Source organism: Hyla sarda, chromosome 3 (assembly GCF_029499605.1).
Source record: "Hyla sarda isolate aHylSar1 chromosome 3, aHylSar1.hap1, whole genome shotgun sequence".
Classification (NCBI taxonomy): domain Eukaryota; kingdom Metazoa; phylum Chordata; class Amphibia; order Anura; family Hylidae; genus Hyla; species Hyla sarda.
In genome coordinates this window covers 313800641-313823650 of record NC_079191.1, presented here as the reverse complement: position 1 = coordinate 313823650, position 23010 = coordinate 313800641, and the positions used below count along the sequence as shown (strand labels likewise).

Below are 23010 nucleotides of genomic sequence, written 5' to 3'. Positions count from 1 at the left end.
AAATTGTCTAATCTGCTGACTTTAAAATGTACTTACCTTCTATCATAGCTTCCAGGTCCATAAGGAAATTGCTGTCGCTGATTCATCCCTATATTGGACATCACTCCAGATGGAGTCTGGTTGTAGATATCCGGCATACCGCTGTTAGGCATTTGGCCAGGGGGCATGAAAGACTCACTGCTTCCAGAAACTAAAAAAATAAAATAAGAAAAAGTGCAAATTAAACAATTTTACTTTTACCTTGAAACCGAGATATCAATTGTCCATAAAGCCTTTTAATGACCAGGCCATAACCACGTCAGCTGGAATTATATGTGCCTCTGGCAAAAGGATTGAAGCATTACAAAAGACTGGCTGTATAAAAAAAAAAAAAAAAAAGTACCACACTATAAGGGAGGGGGGGGGGGGGGGGGGGGGGGGGGGCTAGGAGCAGATTACCGCTATCCGGAAGACATGTTTTACACAGTTATTTCTAATTAATTCCAACGAAAAGCTTCTATTCATATTTGCCAGTAAAAATTTTAATATTTGGTAGAAGGATTAACTAGCCTGATAAAGAAGTAAAAATGTTAAGAGTAAATGCAAATAAACAATAACCACAATACTGAGATGAAAAACTACTATCCTGAGGGTGCGATCCTACTTGGTGTATACGTAGCATATTTCATGCTGCGCAAAATTTAGGGCAGCAGCGGGGAAATACGCTGCGCATTCCTTGCTCACTATACACACAGGGCTTTCCGGCGGCAGCCCTATGTGTGCAGTGAGTATTGGATGCGGAGCTGCACGTCACAGTCATGCCGGCACACGGCCCCGCCTCCAAAACTCAATACACGCATAGGGCTGCCGCCGGAAAGCCATGTGTGTATAGTGAGCAAGGAATATGCAGCGTATTTACCGCTGCTGCCGTAAATTTTGCGCAGCGTGAAATACGCTGCATTTATGCCAGGTGGGAACGCACCCTTAAAGGACATCTGCAGCAAAAGACAACTTATTCCCTATCCACAGGATAGGTGATATGTGTTTGATCACGGGGGATCTGACCGGTGGAACCTCCTGCACGGGGCCATGGCTCTGTCGTGGCTCTCCCGTGCAGGAGGCATGCCGGCTGCAGCATGATGCTGCGGCTGCCACACCTCTTCCATGTATCTCTATGAGAGGCGGGGAAGCAGCGTTTGTGCCTCCCCCATAGAACTGTAGAGCGGCAATGCGGGGGGCCCGTGCAGGAGATCGCGGTGGGTCCCAGCGGTCGGACATTTATCCCTTATCCTATGGATAGGGGATAGGTTGTCTTTTGCTGCAGATGTCCTTTAATTGTACCTCCGACGTTGCTGTTGTCTTTATTGCAAGAAATAGGTTGAACAGATGTAGCCAGAGGTACAACTGCTGAAGACAAACACATTTTTGGTATCAGGCACCATACAACTGTCTTTGTACAAATACCACATCGTGCTGTCCCATTCAAACTTTGGATGGGAAAGGAGTATGCCAGCAACGTCGGAGGCATTTAAACAACATTAATTATCTAGTTGTCAGAAAGGCTACAGTGATATCTATAAAAGTAAGACCTGAGATGCAGTAACTCATTCAACAACATTCAAGTGTCAATAGGTAAATAACATCACAACTGTATTTGTAAACCAAATCTGAGAACAAATCTCTGGAGAAAAATCACAGCATTCCTAAACCTTTCTATTGGGCTTCTCATCTGCTGGATTTGTTGCTGTTTTTGTTGAAAGACATTCATATGAACAAGACACAATTAAAGAAATTGTATGGAGATATATATATTTTTTAGGGCTAGGAGTGGTAGAAAAATAAATGATACTCACCTACCCTATCCCCTGCAGATGCTACTCTCCAATTGTCACATTCTTCCTGATTTCTATAAAGGGTAACTGCCCCGCTCAACTACTGTCCTGCAAGTGCCGGTTACTGTCTGAGCGGGGCAGTTCCTGCAAGAAAGAACATTGCACAAACCACGAAGAAAATGTGAGCACCAGCTGCAGAGGATAAGGGTAGATAAGTCCCCCCTAGCTCTATATGTAACATGTATATTTTTAACCCTGGATAACTTTTTAATAATCAAATGTTACATTTTTCTATTTCTTCATGATACTTCCTATAGGCATTTTAATTTAAACACAAAAAGTAAGCAATGGTTCTTTTAAGAAAACTTAATCTTTCTAAGTTAAATTCCTTAGAAAAACTTCCTAAATGTAAGAAAACTGCTTTCACACAGCTTCGAAACATATTGCAGCACATGATGTAAACTGGCGAGATAAGTTTCACATTATATGGACTGGTTAAATGGAAGCATAATGAAGATATGTACACAACTTAAATAAAAAATATGGAATCCTAAATATTTGATTTTCAATGAAATCTGTAATAAATGAAAGGATAATGATCACAAGTCTCACTTTAGTCTGAAAACCCCACTAAGATTGGCTTCTTCCATACCCTTCCCCCTTTTCCGCTTTATAAAACATGAGGAAAAGATGTTGAGCAGTTCAAGTACTACATTTTGATTGTTGCACCTCAAGTAAATTAGGAAATGTGCGTTCTCAATCAGACTCGCTGATTACACCCTCATACTTCCTATCAGATGTGATAACATTGATTAGAACAGGCTTGGAAGCTGAAGGAGGATGGGCATTTTTTTTCAGTAACATTCAATGGAATATATTATGTAATGTGAGCCGTGCACAAAGAAAATCCCCCTCCTTCCCAAAAAAAGACACAAAAATATAGCAGCACACACACATATGCAGGATCACATGAGAAGAACAATAACACCAGAATAAAAACACACAGCATGCAACACTAAGTCATACAACAAATTGTAGTTAACCTTAGGGCAACCCTGCTTAAGGGATATTAAGGGATATGCTATATACGCTCTGCCTCCTCACATATAGCATCCAATGGAGAATGCCACAGTTTTTGACTGTACGATGGCTGTATTGCCACTTGTACAAGGCCTTAAAAGGGGTACTCCAGAGAAAAAATGTTGTTTCAAATCAACTGCTGTCAGAATGTTATACAGATTTGTAAATTACTTCTATTTAAGACTCAAGCCTTTTACTACTTATCAGCTGCTGTATGCCCTGGAGGAAGACATGTAGTCTTTCCAGTAGGACATGGTGCTCACTGCTGCCATCACTGTCTGTGTCAAGAACTATCCAGTGCAGAAAAGGTTTTCTATGGGGGATTTACTCCTGCTCTGAAATGTTCCTGACATGGACAGAGATGGCAGCAGAGAGTACTATGTCTGACTGAAAAGGCTACACAAGATATTCGGTGTGTGGCCATACACATTCGGTAGATATATAGTGAAACCTCTCCAAAAGGCCACTTCTTTAAGAAGACCACCCCTTATGAAGGTCAGATTTTGGGCAATGGATTTTTAAGCCACCATACATTATGAATAATGGCTATTTTCTTTGGGAAGGCCATCCGGTAAAAGATCGGTTTGGAATGCAATTGTGAGTGGTCTCTATACTAATCCCCCAATATACATGCGTGCTTGGCCATACATGATTTATTTTCAATGTTGGCAGGCACCTCTGGTGGTGGCTTACCTCTACAAGAACAAAGGAATTGGGCAGATGTTATGTTGTTATGAAACCCAACATCCTCTGTCCGAGAGCTCCTCATTAAATTGGTAGGTTCCGCAAATAGTTACCTAATGTGTATGGCAGGCATTAGCGTTAGTGCGTTATGTTTTCAGATACACCAAAAGTATAGTTAATAATGAAGCTAATTGTTAATGCGTAACAATACCTATAGCCATTCACATTAGCACATAGGCATATATAGAGATGATTACCGGAGAGATACTGCAAACAGAAAGCTAAGTAATGCCATTGTAATAAAACAATGGAAACTAAAAAAATCCCTTTGTACTGCAAGGAACAACATATAACAATATTCACTATGTCCCTTTTTCTACCACATTTATTGCCAGTATATCATAATGCATTTAATTGTAAGCAAGAGTCCAACAAACTGAATATAACACAGACAATTCCAGAAAAAAACTTAAAAAACACTGCACAATATTACAAAATGAGATGGAAAGAAATCAACACATCTTGCACCATTTGCACCATTTCATACCTTTTCTCATCCCACTGAAGGGATCTTTGTTAGGCTCGTATGGCATCCGGCCCATCATGTCTGGTACATTCATCCCTTGTTGGTAAGGGGTATTAGGAGTAAGAGAATTGCGCTTTGGGAAACCTGAATCATCAGAAAATGGATCTTGCACACTCACTGCACTGTTCCTATTGAACACAAAAGTTGCACAAGTGGAAATGGAGAATTTTTTTTTAGATCATCTGTTTTACTGCAACTTGCAGAAATACAGCACAGATCTGTTTTGAAGTTTTGCAATGTAAATGCACATACCTGCCACCTGGCATTGGCTGTATCTGACCATGTGGGGTTGAAGCAGGTGTCGGCGGTTTTAAATCGCCAGGCATCTCAGCCATGGAATTACTACCCGTGGACTGAGGAGTATGTGGGCCTTGGAGAGATCCAGAGTTGGCTAAATAACAAAAAAAAAAAAAAAAAAAAAAAAAAAAGAAGACGGCCTCTTACAAAAATATGTAGGCACAAAAATATTCAGTTTAAACTCATCAAAATATTTTGACTGAAGAAAGGGAAACAAACCAATCAATAAGCTACAGAAGGGTAAAAACAAACATCAAGACACCCGGTGATCTCAGTCCTGGACAACCTAAGCATACGGCAACAACAGGGCAGCATTTTCATCCACTACACAGATCATCCACTTTAGTACAGGTATTTTCCTCTATTAATGGCAGGTACAGTTCACTGATATAGGATTGGACATTCAGAAACCGATGACATATCTTCTGATCGTGTGAAAAAAGTTTCACATTCAACTTTTTTTTTATGTTTAACATTTTTATGAAGTCTAAAATAAAAAAACCTTTAATAATCATTTTCAAATACCTCCTATATATTTTCAGTTGGTTGGGACAGGTCTATAACTAGAGGATATATGTGCATTCCTTTTTAAAACATACAACATGCAACTCAAGAGATCAGAAAAAAAAACACCTATTTGCAAAACATTAACGGAAAAATGTATATATAGCAACTCTATATATCAGAGCTAATCAGACTCAGCAGCTGTAACCTACGGAGGGCACCCAATGATCACATGATTTGTACATGATTTATGGGACCAATGTTGGAAGTAGCATTGTTGCTTACACTGCTCTGGAAAAATGAAAACTGCTCTAAGATGAATTGCTTTGTGCAAAAAGGCAGATCTTTATACAGTGTTATTAGACTATTATGTTTTTTTGTTTTTGTGGGGGGGGGGGGGGGGGGGGGGGGTCTGGCTGTTCCATGCAATACAAAAAGGTGGTTCAGCCCCATTTCTAATAAATCTACTTGCTTTTGTAGAAATCCATTATAAGATCTTTTCACCAGCAGCTAAATAGTATGTTCTAATACCAACACAAAGAAGATAGTGGCACTTACCGTCATGTGCTTTCAAAGGTCTTTATATCAACAGAATGCACATTATAACATACAAAGCAGGTAATGGGGTGAGTGTGTGGGGTTACAGCTCTTTTGCGTAGATTCAACCATGCTTCTTCAGACCTTATGGTTTATGGTCAGTGACAAGATTTTAGAAAGGATTTTTAAATAAACAAGTGGATTTTACTGGATACAAGGCTGGATCCGCTTTTTTGGTGTTTTTTCTCCTCCACTAAGAGCCTGCAGGAGGTCCATGCACACTGCATTCCACCTACGTTTGTCTGGCACTACTCAATTTATGATTCATGCTGGTAACACAGTGAAACATTGTTCAGACTTCACAAAGAAGAAAACTTGTTGCTCATTGTTTGGTCCATTACATAACACAACTATCTTTCCACTGATATATGAGACCGACAATCACAAAGTGTACACTGCTCCTTAACGCTATATGATGTCCATTGATTCTGGTGCATTTTCTAAAAATCCAAGGCCCTTTATTTGCTCTTTGATCGTTCAGTGGGAAGGAACATTATAAGAACATTAGCTGCTAGTTTAACAATAGAAAGTATTTGCATAGCTCATACCTATCATGTATTGTAAAAAGCAAGTGCGTTAATCCTCATTTAAGGTCAGCGGCTGGTGATTTGCAGATTGTTCTTGTTCTATGCTCCTGTGGCTTATTGTGCATCGAGAAGCACTGATGTATGGCAAAGATGCAAATGAGAATTACAGAGGTATAGAGCTTCATAGTCTTCATCAGTACACAATAAAACATGACTTTACGGAGCTGTACTTAGGGACTCCCTTAGTATAGTTGGCACTCACTGTTAGGGCTCATGCACACACCCTTATTATGGCTTTGTATTATATCAAGCGCATGAGTCTTGCATATGAGTAGATGGGGCCAGATGCAGCCCAACTCCAATAAAAATAAACCACGGCATGTTCCATCAGACTTCATATGTATGGAGGTTCCGTACGGCCGTTGTGCATGCTCTGCCATACAGGATCTGTGCTAGGGTGCATGAGTACAAATATGACTTGTCGTCCATATAAAATTCCAGCAGGTCCTCACAACCCAGGATGCTGGTTGTGCTATTGCAATAATTTCTATTTTCCACAAGGTACTTCTATACTGAGGTCATCCGCTCAGTCCTGACCTCATTTGTACATTGCATGAACAGTTTATGAACCGGAAAAAGCATTTGTTTCAATGAGATAAGTGTGTTACATCAACATTTCCAAAGACCTTTGGAGAGTGCAACCCTTAGGCCGCATTCACCCAACAGAATTTCTGCACTGAATTCTGCATGAATTTATAGCCAATACACTTCTATGGGATACCGCTGTCCCACTCACACAGCAGAATTTCCACTGCAGGAATTTCATTTAAGTGAATTGGGTATAAATTACAGAATTTTCCTGCAGAAATCAGTGCAAAATTACGTGCAGAATTACGTGCAGAATTTCTGCCGTGTGAAACCGGCCTTAAAGACAATCTGCTGGTAACATGTAAATAATTCCTTTGTATATATTTATATATATTTTAACAACAAAGTGCGAAACATTTGCAGCTTTGAACACTCAAAGCAGGAATAGCAGAATATATATTTGTAAACCCTTGGCACAGTCCTCTCTGTGCACCTTCATCCTGCAATCCCAGATACATACAATAAAGTAAACAAAAAGAAGGTTATGACGGGTTAAGTACATTGCATTTTTCAGGCTCTGCAGGCAGACACCATGCTGGGAGCATAATTTACACAGCATGAACCTACTGGCCTAATTCTAGCTGAGGTGGAGAGATGGGGTGGGAGGAAATCGTGAGAGCTTCAAGACGTCATGGATTCAGCTCAGAGCAGAGGTCACGGTGAGGACATCTTTGTTTACAAACCGGGGGAAGCCCATTTCCCCCCCTTCTTCCTCTGGGGATTCCCTGTTGGCTTCTTGACAGATTCAGTGACATCACCTGTCAGCTAAGAATAGAAAATCCAGCCAGCCACACATCAGCAAAGATGGATGGGATTGTGGTAGCGGCTTACTAATTATGACCGGCTTCTCAGCTGCACTTAGAATGGAGGCTTTCTTCCCTGTCTCTGAAGCTTTGCTCTCAGTGAAATGCGCTTTCTTGATCCGGCATGCAGCTGCCAGAGGCTAATAGCATTCACACAAAGCACAGGTTCAGAGGAGGTGGGAACCAGGCTGATGAGAGGGAAATCGGGCCAGCAACAAAGGGTGCATATGCCAACTTCTCACTCCAGCTTATAACTCATGGGATATTAGACGGACAACTGTTCCACATGCTTTAAAGGCTTTAACCATACTGATCAGGTAGACAGGTGTGCTCAAAGCACCCTGTGTGTGCCATATCCAAAGTGGGTCAGTGGTGGTCAATGATGCTTTTCAGCACCATATTTACGATGTTCTAAAACAACTGTATGCTAGTGAATTACTAGAAGAAAACACAATGTAAACACATGTAAACACAAATTACATGAAACCTATAAAGGCTCAGGAAGGTTTAACCTCCTATAATTCCAAGTGTGTGCAGAGCAAGTTGTGGATAGGAGGGCAGATTTGTCCACAATAGGTATTAAAAAAAAATCGCTGTAGTACAACATTAAATGTCAGCGCAAACCAGCACTGGATATTTTTATGTCACAAAAGCTGTAACACTATAGATGTCGGTTATGTGAGTGCAATGTTATAAGGCCATAAATAGAACCGAAACAAAAGGGCTGGTTGTCTTGACAGTTCGGTAAGACCAATTGCCTCCTAAGGCAGCCCGAATTGAGGAATGTTACTATAGGGACGGTGGTTTACATACACTATATAGACAAGAATTAGGAACTCTACACATTAGAGCTACAGGAGCTTTTAGGTCCTCCCATTCTAAATCCATAGGTTATAACAGCTTTTACTCTTCTAGGAAGATTTTCAAGTTTGTCGGTGGGAATTTTTGCCCATTTATCCAAAAGAGCATTTGTGAGGTCAGACACTGATGTTGAATGAGAGGGTCTGACTTCAAATCTTCATTCTAGTTCATCTCAAAGTTGTTCAGTGGGGCTGAGGTCAAAGCTTTGTTGGAGCCAGTCAAGTTCTTTAACAACAAACCCAACCATTGTGGAGCTTTGTTTGTTAGAACAGAAAAAGGGCCCTTCCACAAACAGTCGTGGCATTAATATTTCCCTTCACTGAAACGAAGGAATCAAGGCCAAGCCCTGAAAACAAGTTCATAACATTATCCCTCCTTAACCAAATTTTACAGTTGGCATAATTTAGGCAAGTAACATGCTCCTGGCATTGATCAAACTCAGACTTGTCCATATAACTGAGAATAGAGAAGCGCAGTCTATCACTCCGTACAATACACTTAGCAGAATCAGAATCGTGATTCAGGACTCCATAAAACAAGTATTCTCTGCTCTAGAGGCCAGCGCTGCCATGTATACCCAATTCCTCCTGATACTTGGCCATATGTTGGTGATGTAAAGCTTATAGGCAGCTGGTGGTCATGTATACCCATGCCAAGTTCCTGGCACACAGTTTGTGCTGATTTTAAAGCTAGCTGAGGATTGGCACTCTGCAGTTGGCACTATAAGTCAGCAGAATGACGGTGACTTTTATGCACTATTCGTCTAAGCACTCGGTGACCCCACTATGACACTTTACGTGGTCTCCACAGGTAATACACAGTTGATCATAGAGGATCTAGGAAAGAAGATAGATCACAAACTAACTTTTTAGCGCTAGTGTCCTCTCACAGTACCATGTTGGAATTCAATGAGCTCTTTAGACTGGCCCTCTTGTAGAGGCAGATTACATTGGTAGTTGCTGGATTTTTATACAAATATAGCAATGGGACTGAATGAGACAGCTGAAATCAATGAATCAGGAATAGGGCCCAATACTTCTGTTGATATAGTGTATTCCAATATGTACATCAGTATTTAAATAAGGTTACACTGTGACAGCTTGAGAGAAGAAGCAAAAAGCTGGGCAGCAAAGTGGAATCAGGCTGTCGAAGACCTTTTTAGTTCACGTCCTATATTCCTGATTTCAGACACAAGTCATACGTAACGCACCTCACCACAATTATGTGACTGCAGTTGCTGTGTAAGACTATAGAAATTACTGGGAAGACATATCAAAACCAGTGCAAATGAAAAGTGGAAGATTTACCCATGGCAACCAATAGGATTTTAGTTTTCATATTTGAAAAGCCCTTTAGAAAAAGAAAGAAGACATGCTATGGTATGTTATAAATATAGGATTCCAGGTTCACTGTTATACACATAAAGATGGATCACACTAAGGATCTTGTACGCTATCATAATAAGCTATTTAAGTTATGATTATGAATTATAGGTGGCTATTAAATACAAGCACTGAATACTGGAAGCAGAAGGCAGATACAGGCATAAGAATCTATAGATGAGATGCAAATAAGCAAACTCCCCCTTCCCTCTTGGGACAACTACTCAAGGACAGAATTGTGATAGTGCATAATTGGAAAGAAGAACAAGTGTTGTATTCTGCTGGGATGTGAATTTTGTACTCAAAGAGATCCCGTTTACTAGGAGAGAAAGTAGAAGGAGAATACGGCTTCCATTTAATGAGAAAATAAGGAACAGTGCCGTCAGAATATGTAGCGCTGCAGTTTTCCTTAATTTACAGTTATTGAGTTACATTGTTTATTTACAAATAATAACATTAATTTACATTGTTTCAAAAATAAATCCACCATCATAGTGTGGCAGAGAAGTAATAACCGTGGTTTATTTTACACAAAGGCTATGAAAAATTACAGTAATTTTGAAAAGATGCAAACTCCCAAATATTCTGGCGATAGTCAGACAATATCTTTCATCTCTTTTGACTGCTCTACTGAATTCTGAATAGATTATCTCAATATAGAAGCAGTGTATCTATACTGGGAGCACATCTACACAGTAGTAAAGCTCTGCAAGGGTGGCCTCATTTTCAGTCTCCACAATGACTTGAGAATTAACATGTAGACCTAGAGAAGATGTCTTTCTAGAACAACAAGAACACTTGCTTTCTTAAATTCATTACTTCATTCATCATTAATTCATATATAATAATATAAAATTAAACGGCAAAAAGGTGTTTTTTTTTACACAGATATTCGGATTCATAACCCTTTCAATGCCAACAATGTTCTACAGGCCACACGCTCTATGCATATAACATGTCATGGGCTAAAATTAATCTTTTAATTGAAACTAATGTTCTTTGTTTGAAGTCTAAAATCCGCAAAAATAAAATTATATATATATTTCCTGGTTTTGTGTGACTGTAAGGAACATAAAGGAGGAATACCCCAGCCTGTAACGGTGGTCACTGTATGCTTATACAGGGTACAGATGACAAAGAGGTATAATGAAGCTTTTCTTTAAACTATCACCCACTTACTAACCAGGGAGAATTACCTGACTTCAGACAATGGAGGGCAGGGGGTGTTTTTTATCCTGTTACAGGAGTGAGATGAGAATTAATCAAACATAACTGGCAGACACTTTTTTTTTTTGGGGGGGGGGGGGGGGGTGTTGCGGGAAGCATTGGAAAACAAAAATGAATGAGAAATATCATGTGTGATACATTTTAGAGCTCAGAATGCTAATGTGAATACATTAAGAATGGCCGAACACGTCTTTTGCGGAATTTGGGAAACAAGAACAAGAATTTAGTCACAATGAGGGACATTTATCAATGTTTGCTTATGTATTCTTTTTTTTAGTAATTTTTTCCTTACTTTTTTTTTTTTGCTTATGTGCGACGTATTTATCAACTGGTTTCAGCCTGTTGATAATTTTCTTTCACGTAAGCAATTTTTCCTTTTTTACTTTGGTAGTAGCTTTTTCTGCTCCATGTTTGAGCTGGAGTAAATTTAGTCAATTTTTAACGCTGTTGCGACTTTTTTTTGCGCAGTTGCGACTGTCGCAGTTAATACATACCTGACTACCCGTAGTCCATTTTAAAATTATTACTACATAGTAAATTTTAGGAAAACTTGCTTTTCTCGCTTTCCAGTCAAAATGTCGCACGAAAAATCGTGTAGTCGCAGTTGCGACAATTTTGCGACAATTATAGTAAAGAAAACCTGACTAAACCCGTTGATAAATGTCCATAAATAAGACTAAGTTCATTAAAGTCATGAGGCAGGTCCAACTGCCAACACAGTACCTGGTGGAGGCTTAAAATAGTGGAGCTAATGAACAGTATTTAGAAACTGTAAGACACAGTTTCACAGTTTATTTGATTTTGGGGAGTTACTTTAATCCCTTTTACCCCATCCATCATGGCACCATTAAGGGTGTATGGAGTAGGCTCCAGACTCAAGCGTGCTACATTCTGTGGCAGGTCCCACTTGCTTTAGCAGCCGAGTGTCACAGCTAATAGCTGGTATAGTGTGATCTCCATTACTGGCTATTGTCTGTTTAAATGCTACTGTCAAAACTGACAGTGGCATGTAAAAGAGGAAAAACATGCTTTAAAAATTTTTTTTTTTAAATCCCCTATAATAACAACTGAAGTCATCCCCTTTTCCAAAATAAAAAAAAAAATTTTAACAAAAAATGAAATAATCATACTATTAAAATTAACAGCGTAAACAAAAGAATTTCATAGTGCAAAATTGACTTTTTATGATTACATTCCAGAAAAAATTTAATGAAAAGCTATTAAATTAGTACACGTACAAACTACAGATCCCGGCACAAAAATGAGCCCACTTATAACTCCAAAGGCAGAAAAATGTGTATTTCTCTAATTGTACCGATCTGATAAAATGTCAGTTTGACCACAGTTTGCACAAACTGAAATACCGTGCAAATTTTAAAACCCTGGTATGTCAATCGCTGTTTTGAAGTTTCACAACAGGTTTCCCCCCTTTTAATGCAGCAGGGGTAAAATTCACAGTAAATTCACCCCAAATCCTTAAGCTATGCCTTTGAATTTGACAAAAGCCACAGTAGATTTCTTTTAAGTACATATGGAGTTACCTCAAAACTTACTGACAGAACTGTTCCCCAGGATGTAACAGGAATGATAAACAATGGGAATTTACAAACAGCAAGTGCAGCCAAAAGCACCATTTACATTTGAGTCTGAAAAAAGGAATATAATAGCCTTCTATTCAGAAGACTGCTATATTGGACCTGCCAACGTGATTTTATGAATTTATAGGCATTTTATGAATAGGCAAATGCTTTTTATTTAGACTGCCCATCAAAATACTTAAATAGCTGGAGTATTAATACAGAACAAGGTTGATATTGAGGTATCTTTCATAATCTGAAGAATATAATTGGGCCTAAAATATATTCTAGTCTGAGTAGGAGTCATTCATGAAGACTTCAGGTTCACGATTTACAATGTGTTTACTTATTTCAGCTATTTCCTAATATCAAAACCCACATAAAGACCAGCAGCAGCAAAGAAAAGGGTATGAGCATCAGAGCTCTTGGCAGAATAAGTTTACATTATTGTCGGTGTAAATCCCTGGCTGTTATTCCACCCACTTACCAGGAGATGGTGGCTGAATCTTAGGTTGTTTCTTCGACTCTCCAGGATTAAAGATTTCTGGAGGAGGCTCCTCCCCTCTTTCTATCTTGCATTCGAAGGCAAACAGGTACTGTATATACTGCTTTTTCAGGGAGCTTGCAGCACTGCTGGAAGTGCCAACATTCAGATTTGTTGCCAGCTCTCGCCACTTCTTGTTTTTATTAACCTAAAACAAAGGACACAATGTTTAATCAATTATTTTCTCATTCAGGAGAAGGGTAGGGAAAAGAAAGACATACACTTTATTCTTAATCTCTGCCATCCTATGTTTTTTTTTTTTTTTTTTATGTGTCTCTTTTAACTAACGCTCATTACTCCCACTCAGCGATGCAAAGCCGCTACTTGCAGTTATAAAGCCATTAAAGAACCTGCTAATAACAACATAAAAGGCGTTGGAGGCTTCTGCACGCCACATCCCATAATGCAAAGATCATTTCAGAAGGGATCTGCGGCAGAGCTGGCAATTTGGGTCTAGCCAAAGCACTAGAGCATGCGCAAATTCAGGCGCTCTTGTTTCAATTAGAAAAGTACTCGCTGCTAAGAACTCATTTAAAAACCAATAAAAATAACAGCAACTGTGTTATTTCACAATTTAGTGTAATTGTGGGAGCTGTAAATGTGGAACGAATACATGCTCATTTCCTACAGGCTCCAAAGAGGATAAGCTGTGCCAGACACCAGTGATAACGCCATACGCCTAGAGAGCAGAACACTCCAATTGTAATTAAGGGGTTACAGTCACAGGGAGCCCCTGCTTTCCTAAGATGATTTTCTTTTTCTTTTTTTTTTTTTTTGCAACAACATATTTTTTTATCAGCATTTTGACATAAACCACAACACATGATTACATGGCCAACCCAGCAGTTTCACTACAGCAGCTCTCCCTATATACCAGAACAATGGGTTAAAGATGAAAGACCCCACTGCATGATTCATGATGAAGTGCTTACATAATACAAAGTTGTCCTATAGATCTTGGCAGGGATGTGCACAGACATTTTTTTTTTTTTGGGGGGGGGGGGGGTCAGGGGCTCAAGTAGGAAAGGGCACTCCTCATTATAACAAAACAAAAACAAAAAAGTTTGTAAAAATCCTAACACAACACAATTTCTGGGGTAACGGAGCTCCAGCAGTCATGTCAGCTGAATGGGACCCGCATCACTCCACAGAGGTCCAAATCAGTGGGGGCATCATAGGGCAGTTGCACATGCATGTCTGCACTTCCCTGGATATTGGCTTTAGATGAGCATATTTTTGTATATTGAAAATTTTAAATAAAAGAACGGTGAATGCAATAGACAAGTAGCAATTATTAATACTCAAGATTAAAGTATTGACATAAAAGACAAAAGATGCTCAACATGGTAATGATTTCTACCTCTACTAATTTTTCTGCTGTCATGTAGCTTTTGTACCCAGGTACTTGTGTGAGGCTTTAGAGAAACTCTATAAAAGGCTAGGGAACATGACAGCGGGGAACATATTTCTCTGACTCTTATGGGTGCCCAGACAGTAAGAGACCAGGTAAACCCCAAATTAATCTGCAGACCCAATGCAAGCAATACATTTTCTATGCAAGGTGACTGTTATTATGGTTGTCATAAATCTTTCATTTTGATCCTCCTGTATATCATTTGAGTTTCCTAATTAAAACGGCTACTCATTAATATTCATTAGGGTTCCATCTCCTGTCCAACCCTCAGAGGATATATCATTTAGCAGCTTTCTGAACATGCTGACAGGGCTGTGATATGTGACCGCACGTACACGACTAAGAGATGGTTAAAGGGAACCTTTTATTAGTGTAATGGTGCACGAACCAAGGGCAGAATAAAACAGGGACAGACTAATAATTAATACGTCTATAACGCACTCTAACGCTTTCACTATTTTAAACTTTGCTATGAACAGGGACCGCACTTTGGGCATTGCCCGCAATGTTAGACTGGATTGAAAGATCTGTCCCCATACACAAAGGAGAAGAGATCTATCAAGCTGGGAGAAGTCAATTTGAATGGACCATGTGACTTTTGGCCCCATTCCTGGTTGGTGTTTTTTTTTTTTAAAGAATTATTATTGCTTCCAAAAACTTTTGGGAAGTCACAGACACCTGTCGAAAGTTTTGATCCATCAGGGTCTAGGTGTTCAGACCCTCACCATTCACTAAAACAGTCCAGAAGTGTGTTTGTTGTTGTGTGTGTTGTGTGTTCTCTCCCAGCTCTATCCATGTAAAACCAAATGTTCCCCTATAGTAAGTGTTTAACCCCTTAAGGACCAAGCCCATTTTGACCTTAAGGACCAGGTCAATTTTATTTTTGCATTTTCGTTTTTTCCTCCTCGTCTTCTAAAAATCTTAACTTTTTTATATTTTCATCCACTTGTTTTTTGAGCAACCAGTTGTCCTGCGTAATGATATCACTCATTTTACCATAAAATGTATGGCGCAACCCAAAAAATACTATTTGTGTGGGGAAATTAAAAAGAAAACCGCAATTTAGCAAATTTTAGAAGGTTTCGTTTTTACCCCATACAATCTACGGTAAAAAATGACGTGTTCTTTATTCTGTGAGTCAATATGAATAAAATGATACCCAAGATTACATACTTTTCTAGTATTGTTGTGCTTAAAGAAAAAAAAAAAATCGCAAAATTTCAACCAAATTAGTATGTTTAAAATCCTTATATTTTGACAACCTATACCGTTTTCATTTTTCTGTATAAGCGGCGGTATGAGGGCTAATTTTTTGTGCCATTATCTGTACTTTTTATTGATACCACATTTGTGTTTATAAAACTTTTATTAATTTTTTTAGAATTTTTTTGCGCTTTTTTTCTTTCTTTTTTTTTTACGTTCAAGCCGTTCACCGTACAGGATCAATAACATTATACTATAATAATTCAGACATTTAGGCACTTGGCGATACCAAATATGTGTATTTATTTTTTATTACACTTTATGGGAGTAAAATGTGAAAAAAAGGACATTTAAAATTTTTATTGGGGGAGGGGATTTTTCACTTTTTTCAAAAACTTTTTTTTACTTTTATTTTTACACTTTAATAGTCCCCATAGGGCACTATTTATAGCAATCATTCGATTGCTACTACTGTTCAGTGCTACGCATAGGGCACAGCACTGATCAGTGTTATCGGTCATCATCTGCTCTGCTTCTGCTCGATCTCAGACTAGAGCAGAAGACCCATGGAAGGCGGTGGAGGCAGGTGAGGGGACCTCCGTGTGCCGTTCTGGAGGCGGCAGCACTGTGGGCGATCCGATCATCCATATTTCTGACTGCACTGCCGCAGATCCTGTGATCTGCATTGATCACGGCATCTGAGGGGTTAATGGCAGACATTTGCATGATCGTGGATGTCGGCCATTACTGGCGGGTCCCTGGCTGCGATCAGCAGCCGGGACCAGCTGCGCATGATCGCGGTCATGTACAGGACATAAATATACCGCAGCATCAGGACGTAAATTTACATTCCTGGTCGTTAAGGGGTTAAGTCCGTTTCCTGTCACACAGAGCGGGGAAAAGAAGACACATACTTCTCGCTGCGCAGTCAAGCGATTGGTGGGGGTCAGAGTGCCAAAAAGGAGGCCAAAATATGACATGGTCCCTGATTTAGGCACTGTTTAAACAACAGTCACATAACATGTAATGCTGTCTAAACATGCTCACTAGATGTATACTTTTGACATATGTTAAAATCTACACTGGCAGTATGCGCCAGTGTAGATTACCACATAATTCTCAGCTTAAGTTCACATAACGATTTGTGCCTCCGTAGCAGATACTTTGGAAAACTGTCAAAATAACATGCCAACGTATCCATGCTTAGACAGGCATGGACCCCACTTATTTCAATAGGCTGAGTGTAGTCAGCTAGTGACTACTTTTGGTCATTTTCGCAACATCTCAGAGCTTTGTGTTGGACTGAAAAGTCAAATTTCTCTGCCCAAGCCAAAACGTGTATATGTTCAGTAAATGACCTAAACATAGTTATTAGCTAACCATGCTAGAGCCTGTCCAAGCACAGATACATTGACATGCCATTTTGACAATTTCCCAACGTATGTACAAATCTTGTTGTGAACGAGGCCTTAGTTTGTTGAAATTATAAACCCAGCCTCTATGAAAAAAAAAAAAAAAACATTTCTGTGTGACTTTTTGTAGAGCTGGTAATGTGTCATACACTGTTGCTGTAAAAAGCACATTTTTCTATACATATTTGCTTTCTCTCTCTCTATATGGCCTTTTTACATCAGTGAAGTGCTGAAGTCAAGCAGTTTGCCTTTATTATGCACTGAACTATGGGTAAATGACTGTTCTGTGAGGTTACAGCGAGAATATAAAAGCTGTATACCTACACGAACCATGCTCTAAACCCATTATTTAGTAGGTATATACAAAGCACATTAAATACTGTTTGCTGGTCAGTGTACCTTTAGTGCACATGAGAGTTATGATGGTTAATGCTCAGAGCTATAATGATCTGATGAAAAGTCCAAAAGGGTTATTAATTCTAACGCACAAGTGCAGTGCAAATGACCTTAAATTGCATAAATGACATTCCCATATGTGTCTTACCTGTGCTAAGCCTCCAATCTCTTTGACGCAGAAGTAAAGTCTGACCAGGTCCAGGGGCTTTCTTCCAACGGCAGGCAATGTTGCAACGGGTGTTCCCCTCTCTTCCATAAAGGTCAAGTATCGGTCTACCCACATCTTGCGCTCAGGCTCACTTCCCATTTCATACAGCTTTGTGATCTTTTCTCCAGTGGAAGTAGAAGAGTTTGCTTTCTATATTGTGTTGGAAGAGGGTAAGAACATTGGAAATTACCAAATGTTACTATAGACAGATATTCGGCAAAGATATGTCCCACCTGCAGTTATTAAAGGGTGAAGGTTACTAGTAATGGCTCACATAGCTCACGACTCATTGGTTAAAACACTCATATATACATACGTACAGTCAATTTGTATAAATACAGGTTGTTGCTTCTCCATTCATAAGCATTCAAGCAAAACAGACATGAGTAGTGTATATGACGGAACACACAGCTACCCAGCTTGTCTTGACCCTTCTAGTAAAGAACCCTAAATGCCAATGTGAGCAAAAACGTACTACTATAATAACGTGCACAATAGCAGCTTCTGTTGTTCACTTGCTATGATTCTATTACATATTCTAGTACAAACTGAAATCTTTAAATTATTCTTTAAATTTCCTTTCAGTAAACATCATAGTAACTAAGGAGTTGCAAGGAGAGAATTGCAGACTAAACAACATTAGGATAGTGACGCATATAGAAACTGGTAAAATAACCTGTGATAGTCTACGTGGAATGACAACATATTTCCTCTCTTTACATGGAACCTATCAAAACTTCCATTCTGACTGAACCACGAGTCCTCAGGGTGGTCTCCGGGTGTTTCTGTTCACTCCACCAGAATTGACGGATAGATCTCTCCCTATACCCACCAAACAGGAAAAGATCTGTCAATCAAGGCTGGTGTGATGGGGAAAACTGCAGGGGATCACCATATTATATGGGTCGAGGGTTGGATGATGATTATTGCCTATTCTGATAATTTGCATTCCTTAAAGGGGTACTCCGCTGCTCAGCTGGAGCTGGCGCCAGGAGCTTGTGACGTCATAGCACCGCCCACTCATGACATGACTCCACACCCCCTCAATGCAAGTTTAAGGGAGAGGGCGTGATGGCTGCCACGCCCCCTCCCTTAAACTTGCATTGAGGGGGTGGGGGGTGACGTCATTAGGGAGCGGGGCTATGACGTCACAAGTTCCCGGCGCCACCTCCAGCGTTCAAAACAGTTTGTTCCAAACGCTGAGCAGCGGAGTACCCCTTTTAATGAACCTTTACATGGCTCAATCAATTAAAGGCCATATTCTTACATTTTATCAGTTCTGCTTTCTCTTAACCAAGTTTATAATGTCTTAAGGGATTTCAGGTATTTCTGAGAACTTCTTTACTATTCTCTCTTTAAATATCTGGTCCAATTTTCCTCTGGTTATCAGAGGTACCTTGTTAATTCTTAGAAAATGGATGAGGAAAGAATACCAGATATTGCGGAATGGAAACAAAGTATGGATAAAATAAAAAGATATGAATCTGTATGGGCAAAATTTTCAGCTAGTAAGGGGTCGGGAATTGGGTTGAGTTTCTTATTTTCTTGTGTTATTTCAGGAATCTTGATCGCAAAATGATGATTAATATGTCTGGGTTTTTATGTATATTTTATTATGTAAATGTAAAATCTATTTATGTGATTTCATAAACACTACGTGATGTATGGTAAGCGGGAAGGATACTTATATTTACGTTATATTTATTGTAATCATGATTCCTAATTTGTCTATGTTTGTATAACTTTGAGAAATTAATAAGAAATATTTTTAAAAAAATTATAAAAAATCTTGTCCAATTCACTCCAAAACATTACTTTGATTTAGGTCAGGTCACTGTGGAGGACATCTCATCTGATACAGAGTCTACTACTGTCCTCTTGTCTCAAACCTTTTCTTCTAGCAAAGCCTGACCATTGTCATACTATCAAGTAATTGAAAAGGCTAAGCACATGCCATTAAAGGGGTACTCCAGCGCTAAGAAATCCTATCGTCAGTCATCAGACACGGAGCGAACACGCTTCGGGGGCTGATGGTATCGAGGTGCTACATGAAAGAACACGGGGGTCCCCAGCAGCGGGACCCCCTCGATCAGGCATCCTATCCCCTATCCTTTGGATAGGGGATAAGATGTCTTGTCATTAAAGGGGTACTCCAGCACTAAGACATCTTAAGATGTCTGATCCTGAGGGTCCCGCCGCTGGAGACCCCCGTGATCTTTGGATAGGGGATAAGATGTCTTAGCGCTGGAGTACCCCTTTAATGACAAGACATCTAATCCCCTATTCAAAGGATAGGGGATAAGATGCCTGATCGCGGAGGTCCCGCCACTGGGGACCCCAGTGATCTTTCACACAGCACCTCGATACCATCAACCCCCGGAGCATGTTAGCTCCGGGTCTGATGACTGACGATCACGGGGCCGGAGTCAGCTGTCACGCCTCCTCCCATAGGCTTGAATTGAGGGGGCAGAGCGTGACTTCACACGGGGGCGGAGCCGTGACGTCACAATACTCCGGCCCCGTGATCGTCAGTCATCAGACTCGGAGTGAACATGCTCCGGGGGCTGAAGGTAACGTGGTGCTGCGTGAAAGATCATGGGGGTCTCCAGCGGCGGGACCCCCGCAATCAGGCATCTTATCCCCTATCCTTTGGAGTACCCCTTTAAGAACATGCCATATGCAGTGTTGCTGCAGAATGATGAGAACAAACCTGTAATTCTGCAACAGTGTAACCTTAAAGGGTACCTCTCATCAAATAAACTTTTGATATATTTTAGATTAATGAATGTTGAATAACTTTCCAATAGCATGTTAATGAAAAATATGCTTCTTTCTATTGTATTTTTCCCGATCAGTCCTATCAGCAAGCATTTCTGACTCATGCTGGAGTCCTAAACACTCAGAGCTGCCAGCCTGCTTTGTTCACAGCCAAACAGGCTGTGAACAAAGCAGGCTGGCAGCTCTGAGTGTTCTCCTTTGTGAACAAAGCAGACTGGCAGCTCGTAGTGTTTAGGACTCCAGCATGAGTCTGAAATGCTTGCTGCCAGCAATTGTAAAGTTATTCTGCATACATTAATCTATAATATATCAAAAGTTTTTTTGATGAGAGGTACCCTTTAAAAAAGTGGCAGATTATAATATGGGCAGTTTGGACATCCAACTGGAAGCCAAAAATGACCCCCAAAGTGCACATATAATAATATGCCACTACTCTCGCTTCAAAATCTCTAGTAACCACCACACTGGGTATTAACACCATCCGGAATCAGGACATATTGTACAGCATCACACTGCCAGCATTAGTGCCCTGTGTGTGGCGGTGTCTGTACATGAATTATACAGTATGAAGCTTGAGTTGACATTTATCAAGTACAAATCACAAAAACTCTTCGGAACACTGATGACATTACGTAACTGGTTTTGTAGGGTATAAATCTATTGTAATAATATTGTAAATCTATTGTAATAATCTATAAAATAATATTGCATCCATGAGAATGTGCCTGATGGACTATATATCATTTTCCATTCCTAGTTTACAGGACACTGTTAAAATAAGACATTGTCTGAGGATCATCATCATCATCATTATGTGTGTTTTAGATCTGTTAATATAATATCCAATTTATTTAAATGAATTATTCTTGGAATAGAAAGGACGTTACATGATTGATGAAATATTAGCTGCATTGCTTGTTCTGTAAATTCTGGATGGGGATCCAGCTCAGCTACATGGCTTCTTGCCCATAATTAATGGAGCGCTTCAAAAGTGAAGAGGGCATCGATGACACCGAAAAAAGGAAAACAGGTGCAGCACGTGTACATCTAATCTATATCACAAACCATAGAACACATACACTAAGGTGCACACCCAGAAATAACATGAAATCCACTACAAAAGATACATTATATATATATATATATATATATATATATATATATATACACACACTATATATATATATATATATATATATATATATATATATATATAAAATGTACACACATATACGTATATATCTCCAGTCTGGTGTGGAATATGAGCAATAATAAAATATAACATCTCACAAAGATATGCCCACTGTTTAAGCCCCACTCCTTTTATTCTATACCCTTTTTGTGTATTGGGCTGGCTTGCAAATCACACCCAGTCCCACAAAGCCTCGTCCCCTTCTATTTTCAGCTTACAATATCTTCATCACAAATCAGTCCCACCTGAGGACAGGACATAAGGACGGGATATGAGGACAGGATATGAGGACAGCATACATGAGGGGACACGGGGTCGGGACACCGGGTCGGGATATGGGGACGAGATAGGAGATCGGGTTAGGAGGTTGGGATAGGAGGTCGGGATAGGAGGACAGGATACAAGGTCAATATGAGCAAGGAACCAGCACTCTAAACACTCTGTTTAGAATGCAGAGCACTGCACAGCATTCTAAACATACTGTTTAGAATGCCGAGCACCACAATCCGACATCTGGGGATAAGATGTCTGTCTAGGGGCGGTGTACCCCTAGCGACTAGATTAGACCATTAGATCAACGACCATTAATAATTGATTGACAAGGTGTAGACACTGAGATAACTGGTAGCTGCGCTGCAGTAACCCAGTGACTCCACTTCACTAGGATATGGAGTCACAGACCATTAATATGTAAATTGAGCAAGCGAAGCCCCGCCCCCTGCACGCAATTCACTGAAATTATTAGAGGATCTTCTGGGGACTTATCTCAGGACTTACTGGACATATTAAAGTGACCCCTTGTTGGACTCCTGTTCACCCACACTATAACTAAGTGTATTGGGTTTAGTGTGGGTAAACAGGCCGATTTTTCCTTTAATTTACACATGTGACCACCTTTCCAAAGTTGCATCCTCTTTCGCTTTGGCCCTGTTAGCATTTAGTGCAGGCAAAGATGTAGGAGATTTGGCAAGCTCTGAATGAACCCATGTAGGAGAGAATACACTGTACCTGGGGGGCAGCAGGGGTCTTCAACATAAGCTGAAGCCATAAGGAATGAGTTAGTTTATTGTTTCCTATGTCAGTTCACATCACTACTTTGCATTTTAAAAATGTCAACAGAAAGTGGCCAACCCCTTTCAGGCTGATCCATTCTCCTGAAGTGTTGATGTGTTTGTTGCTCAAACTATGCAAAACCTGACTGGCCTCTGATCTTTTTCTGCAGTAGAGGTAACTTTTGCTCTATCTTGTCTGTTTTGTACTCAATGTTTAATAACGGTGC

At 39.8% G+C, this 23010-nt stretch overlaps 1 protein-coding gene across 12 annotated transcripts in view; it reads right to left on the bottom strand.

Moving 5' to 3' along the window:
* ARID1B (AT-rich interaction domain 1B) overlaps positions 1 to 23010 on the bottom strand; it is a 405450-nt gene that overhangs the window by 23968 nt on the left and 358472 nt on the right. For 11 of the 12 annotated variants that reach the window (XM_056567064.1, XM_056567068.1, XM_056567065.1 and 8 more), the window contains 5 exons: positions 17702 to 17911; positions 13072 to 13276; positions 4414 to 4552; positions 4123 to 4289; positions 37 to 190 (listed from right to left, as the gene is read on the bottom strand). In XM_056567064.1, coding sequence (XP_056423039.1) covers positions 37 to 190; positions 4123 to 4289; positions 4414 to 4552; positions 13072 to 13276; positions 17702 to 17911 — 875 coding nt within the window. The remainder of the gene's footprint in view (positions 1 to 36; positions 191 to 4122; positions 4290 to 4413; positions 4553 to 13071; positions 13277 to 17701; positions 17912 to 23010) is intronic. The other variant, XM_056567071.1, reaches the window with a different exon arrangement.